Below are 6,938 nucleotides of genomic sequence, written 5' to 3' on the forward strand. Positions count from 1 at the left end.
TGGTGTGTTTGTTAGGATGCCAGATCAAATGGGGATATTGTTTGCACTTCCAGAACCACTGAGGAGGGAATACATTGTCGACATGCTACGTGGTAACTAGAATTTTGTTTCTAGAAATGTACATGGCTAGTTTTGATCTTGGTTTAATTCGCTAATTATTTCATTTATTCCAGATGAAGCATCAAGGAGAGAGAGAGGTCAAAGTGAAGGTGCTGGTCTTAGATGTTGAATGATGGAGCTTCGGAAGTTGTTGTTGGTTTAGTTGGTCTCAGTCTGTTTACCTTTAGTGTTCTTCATATGTTGCTGTTGAATGACGGTGAATGATGATAAAAACTGATTTTTTATGATGTTGAACGTTGTTGAATGTTCACGAATGGTGTTGAATATGGTATTGTATCTGTGGGTAGCTTTCAATGTGGTTTGTTGAATGTCGGTACCTTTCAATATGGTAAAAACTGAATTTTTATGAGTTTTGAATGTTGTTTATGTTAGGATTTATGGGCTTGGCCCAATTAAGAAACTCTAATAAATCCCAGGAAAATCTCAAAAGCCCATACAAGTGGATGGCTAGAGAATTGGTGGAACCAATAGCACCATATTGCTAGTTCTAGTGGAGTAGAGCTAGCTTAAATATGGAAGCCATACTCACTCACCAAGTCATGGATGAGAGGAGAGAGTGTGGAGAGCCACACGCGCGCGCGCGCTCGCTCGCCTCGCCTCGCCTGGCCTGGCCTGGCCTGGCCTGGCCTGGGCGGGGCGGGGCGAAGGGCGCGGGCGCACGACATGCGCGTGAATGGTCCGCCGAAATCCGGCCCCTCGCCTTGCGGGGGCGCGACTACCTTTTGCCGTTTGATTTTTTGGTTTCTTGGCTGTTACGCTTATCCTAACCGATCGCTATAAAATCTCAACTGATTGCGAGATTTTCGTGGGCGGATAAGCACGGGGTCGCGGACTCGGCCCTATAAAAGGAGCCCGGCAGCTAGCCTCCATATTATCCCAGTTCGCTTTCGCCTCTCTTCATAGCTGAGCCGCCTTTTAGTTCCCTTCGTCACGACCGCAGATGTGCATCTGCGATCAGGAGAGCAGGTCTCCGGAACCCTTCGTCTTCTAGATCCTGCACCGGGAGAGGGCGAATAAGGTTTTTGGGAAGCGTCTTCACGCGACTGCTCGTGATCTTCTGACCTCGTCGATCCTGCTACTTCGACATCGTCGACCCTGCTGATTCCGGCGCGCGCCATCTATCAGTAAGTCTAATCAGTACGCATCATCTGATTTGGCTTTTTATTTCAGTTCTTCTGATTTGGTCATGATTTATATTCGGAATTTATTTTGGAATTTGTCTAATTATTCAACAGTTTAATGTTCACGAAGGGAATAATGTTGAATGATGGTAAATATTGAATTTTTATGTTCACGAATGATGTTGAATGGTTTTTTATATTAAAACGTGCATTGGAATGAAAAAAGTGTTACAAAACTCACATTTTTATTTTCATTACGTTACATCGGTTTCCAAAACAAACAGTGTATTGGAATCAAAAAGTGTTACAAAATTTAACCAAGCAAATCATGTAATGGCATTTATTGATTTGGAATCCATCGTTTTTTAATTTCCATTGCGATACCATTACCCATGGTGAACCAAACACTACCTAAATTCTTTTTGGTGAGCTGTATTTATCTTCTGCTGAAAGTAATCATCACGTTGTTCTACAACATTAATTATACATATAAATAGTGACCGAGTCATTCTAAACTTGTGCCAAGGAAAATAATAAGGCGGCTGTAGTAAAAATAAAGCACATAATGACAAAAGAATATATTGTTGCCTTCGTTGGATTATATTTAGGCCATATGTGGGTTATATAGCAAAGTAATCTTGATACATTCTTGCATGCCTAGCTTCTCCATAAGTAAGAGCATCTCCAAGAGACTGTTTATTTTTTACTCTCTATTTGACTCTTTATTTGTCTCTCCATAAATATTAAACTCTATATATAACATCTCATTACAACAGACTCTCCAAAATGCAATTTAGCTTTGCTAGCGAGAGTTGCTAGCCAAATTTGGCTAGTGAGGGAGTTAATTTAGAGAGCCAGATAACTTAGCAAGTTAAATGACTACTCTGTTGGAGAGCTATTATGCTATTAATTAGCTAAAATTTAGCTTGATAAGCTATTTAACTTGTCTCTTGGAGATGCTCTAAGCATATGAAATATTTAGGCCAATATGTGAAGTCATTTGCATAAAAATCATTTTCTATATATTTTTCAATCTCTAATAACTTTTCTATATCTTGTCTGCACTCTAGATCCATTCATTTTGTTGTCATATCGTTCATAGGCTAATGACTCACAATAAGAAAAGAGATTCGAATCTCAAGACAACCTCATCTACGCATGAATATAGAGGTTTGCCCCTCCACATAGGTACTTTTTTTTCCGATTGTCTAGATTCAGAACAGTGAGAGCAAGATTCAGAACAGCAAGATGTAACTACCGTCGAAGTGGTGGGAGTTATAGATTGACTTCGGCTATGATACGTGGTAGATGATTCAATGCCGACGAGAAAATGGCTCTCCATATGCTCATGGCTGGCCGAGAATATCACAGCTAATGACGATTGAAAACTGAAAAGTGTTCTCAAGCGAACTGAGAGAGAGAGAAGAGAGAGAGAGAGAGAGAGAGTCATGCAACAAGTCAGAGAGAGGCGAGCTGACGAGGAGCGAGCCATTTGAACATCCTAACCCAAGAGGCACTTCACTTCAAAAGGCAAACTTGATACCAGGCCTTCCATAGTTCCATATACTACATGGATGACTTCGTTCTTTTTTTTTCCCCCTTTTGCAGGTGTAGAAGCATATACCTACCATGCCAAGTGAAGTTATGTTCGTTTTTCTTTAATGCAGAAGTGGAAACCCATTGCTAGTCAGGTTCTTCAGTGCTCGTATCCTGGCCAGGTTGGTTCTGTCAAACTATTTGAAACCAATTCAGGCAAATTCTCCTTATAAAAAGAAGAGGAGTATCCGAGTATGTATACTCCTTAGAAAACGAAATGTTGGTGCATGCTGTATTATATGAACCAGAGAAGATAAGAGGAAACCAGCATCTTTTCCCAGTCTTGAGGTCTTGTTTGGAACGCGAGAATTTCACGGGAGAAACATGCAATTTCCTTGGAAATCCCACGAAATTCCGGCGTTCCAAACCGTGGCTTACAACAGTTCGTCGGCTCTGACGAACGCCGATACCAGAGCGGCCATGGAACAAGAACCACTAGTTAGTTAGTAGTAACTGGTTATATACGCTACTATAATCCTACTACTCCCTAGCTGGAGGCTAGCTAGATCAGTGGCCATGGAGTTCTCCTCCGCTACACTTCCCCTCGCGCCGCCAACCAATCCGCCATGGAATGACGCACGAGCACGACGCACGCAGAGCAAGTGCGACGGAGATCCTCCACGTCCTTGCCTCTGCAATCGTGCAAGATCTTGTCATCGGTTGTGCAGGGGGTTGGAGCCTGTCGGCACGACCCGCTTGTCGTCGTCGCCGCCGCCGCCGGCCGCAGCGGCGGCGGGCAGCATCGCGCAGGCGGCGCCAGCTCTGTTCCGCTGCCTCTTGCACCGCGCGGCGTCGAAGGCGGCGACGCGCGCGCTCGCCTCCGGGCGGCGGGTCGCGGGCATTGGCGCGGCGGCGCCCCGAGCGCCGCCACCGCCGCCGCCGTGGACGGCGGCCAGGAGCGCCGCGAGCGCGACGAGGCACGCGGCGGCGAGCGGCGCCCACCGTCGCCTCCTCATGGCGGGAGGGAGCAGGGGTGTAGGAGGACGTGGGCGTGTACGTGTAGGCTGCGTGGGCGCGCGGTGGGCGGAGGCGGAGGCGAGGGCGAGGGCGAGACCAGTGCAGCGCTAGCTGTCACAATGGCGCAGACCGCGTCGCAGAGTAGCAGCAGCGGCTGCTGTCGAGTGCGAGCTGCTGCCAAGTGTGGCGTCGAGGCGTCGAAGCAGACAGAAGAAGGGTGAAGTGAAGTGAGGAGCCGAAGAAAGTGGCGGTGGACGACGCAGATACCGGGAGCGAGTTCAGGCAGCTGCGTTGTGGCATGCAGCATGCTGCAGCTTGCTAGTTTTTATATATACATAATACATATAATAATATATACGCTGCTGTGAAAACTTGCAAAAATTCCTCGTGCGAAAAAAAGAGAGAAAACTTTCTGATTTTCTCCGTACCCCCCTCCATATATATGATTTAGAGGTCGTTTTGTGACTTGCAGTAGTTTGCACAAAGGAAGCCACTCAGCCTATATTCAGCAAAGTCGATATCTCACTCCTTATTTTCACTTTTTATTACAAACCCATCTATGTAAAGAAAACACCTGTCGCTGGAATTGACATTAGTAGTTGGATACCTGGAGTATTTATTAATTGTCCTGGTGGAGCTGCCTGTAGAGCTCAGTCAGTACTGTATTACGGTGGAGCTGCCTGTAGAATTCAGTGAGAAGAATCAACGCATCCCTTAAAAGGTTCACTGAAAACAGTATATCCGGTTCAGGCTTCACAGAGTGTGATATGTGAGTCTGACGGCCATCTCTTTAAAAAAAACACCAAGAAAGCTCACATCATCACAGGGAAGTTCATTTCAGAACCCCCTGTAGAGTTCATTTATGGCGCGCTGCATTTTGGCGGTGAATTCTTCTCACAAAATCCTGCAGAATCCATTTATTTATTATTATTATTATTATTATTATTACGGCGCGCGTGTGTCTGCGCGCACGCGTGGTGTCCGAGGCATTGATAAAAAGGAACCGCGGAGAAGGGGAGGGTCAAAGCAGGAACAGTACCCTCAAGTCTCTCCCTGCTAGTCCTAGTAGGACATGCACTGATGGGGAGTGATGGGAAGGGGGGAAAAGAGAGAGAGAGAGAACTGCAGCAGATGCAGATGCAGAGCCTCACCCGGCCGGCCCATTCTTCTGCCACCAAACCGCATTGATGAGCGCCATGAATCCGTCTGGTGCTGCAGAGAACATTGAGAGGAATAGAAAAGGTGGTGGTGGAGGAGGAGAGGGCACTAGGGCAGAGGCCTTGACGGAGAATGGCTCTAGTGCACCGTTTCCGTTTGGGCCGTGTATGAGATTGTACGTAGAAGATGGCAAGGGATGTTTCAGTCTCACTGGTAGCCATCCATGCGTGTGCCCGTTTCTCATGCCCTGCACTGCACAACTGTGCCCGTTGTTCTCATCATATCTCTCTGTGTGTGGTAGACTGGTAGCCGATAGGATAGCCATATCCATGTTTGGAACGATCGTTAGGCTACGGTTAGCGACGATGGGCTGTTGCTGACAAGACCGCCCCTACGACAGCGGCTACAGCAGAGGGGACAGCCGGACAGGGGCCATGGGCGCTCTCTCTCGTCTCGGCTGCTGTTGCTGCCATCACCTGCCTCTGCCTGTCAGTTGGCACGTCGTACGTACGTACGTGCTCTTCGCTTGGCTCATCGTACTTCCCCTACTAGAGGGAGGGCAGAGAGGGGCGGGCCACACTAGCGTAGTGTACTGTGCTGCGTCCGTTCCTCACTGGAGCAGGGGCAGCCATGCCAGTATGCCATTCCACATGACGGGGGCAACAACAGATTGACGGAGATTTGCTGCTCAATATATGGTCCTGTCCATCCAAAAGTTCACGATGGGATTGCGCTGGCCAACTTTGACACATCTGTTTAGACAGTTTAACGTGCGCCTCTTGTAAGTTATCCGTATTTATACTGCTCTAAATTTATATCCTAAAAAAATATTATATCTTTACTAGCAAAATTTCTTTACTTCATACCATAATCCTCCGTAGTTATATTACCCTATATATATATATCTTAACCCTACGCCAACTACCATATATTATATTATATTATATTATGTTTTTTCAATTCTATTTCTTTTTTCTAATCGACTAAACTACTGACCTCCCCATGCATGTTGTACGTGCGGTAGGAGGGAGTTGTTAAGTAACCTAACTAGTTATGCGGGCAAATACATGTTTTGTCCATGAGAGGTCTCACATCTCTATATAAGGAACATGTATATCCTCTCATAATACAGAGAAGAGAAAGAGATCAAAGGCCCAACCCTACATCGTGTCTCATGTGTTTCCTCTGTCGTGCTTCTGGGAAGGGATACGAGTCTTCCACGACTTCTCGCGCCTAATCTGCTGACGGGAGAGAAGGGTGCGGATCTGATGATCCGTGGTAACGTAGTTCTCAACACGTTATCAGCACGCTCTACCTCGACGTTACTGTGAGATCAGATCTGCATCAACTCTTCGTCAAGTTGGCAGGTCTTTGGTCTAGCCGAACTCTCCTACGCGAGAGGCTTCGATTCCCCCCTACCCAATCGAGCGGTATGTTTAATGTTCTTGATTAGATGGTATGCACGCGCTGCAATCTGTGTGCTATGAACTTGTCGTCGTCATCGTGGTGGTGTTGCGGCCACGCTGCAAGCGCCCACTCCCGTGGCAGTTCTCTCACTGGAAGATGAGATTGAATTATATAGTGGGTCTGTGTATCTGAAAAAACGGCGCTGACCTTGCGCCGTCATGCGCACGTGCTAGTTCATCCCTCCTGGTCGTGAAGCACCAGCAAAACTTGCACAAAGCGCTCGCTTGAATCATCCGCCGGACAGCGCGCCCCTACGAAGCCAGCGCAGGTGTGGCACACGTCCCCGTCATGTCGTCGGTGGCCTCCCTCCACCACTGTCGCGACGCTGTGCCGGAGCCCGGAAGACCTGCTCCTAAGCGCACCAATCCGCGATGGAGCACCGTGTGGTGCGGATCCGCGCGGGATCTAGCCAATCCACCGAGCTGGGTCGCGCGCAGTACCTGCATGGTCGTATAATGTTGTGCCATTATTTGTTGAGCGGTGCATATTTGTCTCGGTCAAAGCAGTTGCATGAGGATA

The 6,938-nt window shown here is 47.4% G+C and overlaps 1 protein-coding gene across 1 annotated transcript; it reads right to left on the reverse strand.

The window, feature by feature from the left end:
- Positions 1-3,080: 3,080 nt before the first annotated feature.
- On the reverse strand, positions 3,081-4,026 carry LOC111589273 (uncharacterized). The gene has a single exon (XM_023300066.2). It carries the CDS (start codon positions 3,791-3,793, stop codon positions 3,491-3,493), a length of 303 nt encoding a protein of 100 aa, XP_023155834.1. The 5' UTR covers positions 3,794-4,026; the 3' UTR covers positions 3,081-3,490.
- Between the last annotated feature and the right edge of the window lie 2,912 nt (positions 4,027-6,938).

The sequence above is a fragment of the Zea mays genome, chromosome 5 (assembly GCF_902167145.1).
Source record: "Zea mays cultivar B73 chromosome 5, Zm-B73-REFERENCE-NAM-5.0, whole genome shotgun sequence".
Classification (NCBI taxonomy): Eukaryota; Viridiplantae; Streptophyta; class Magnoliopsida; order Poales; family Poaceae; genus Zea; species Zea mays.

Excerpts from the sequence above, each read along its gene's own strand:
- LOC111589273 (XM_023300066.2), bottom strand. The coding sequence starts at position 3,793 with ATGAGGAGGCGACGGTGGGCGCCGCTCGCCGCCGCGTGCCTCGTCGCG.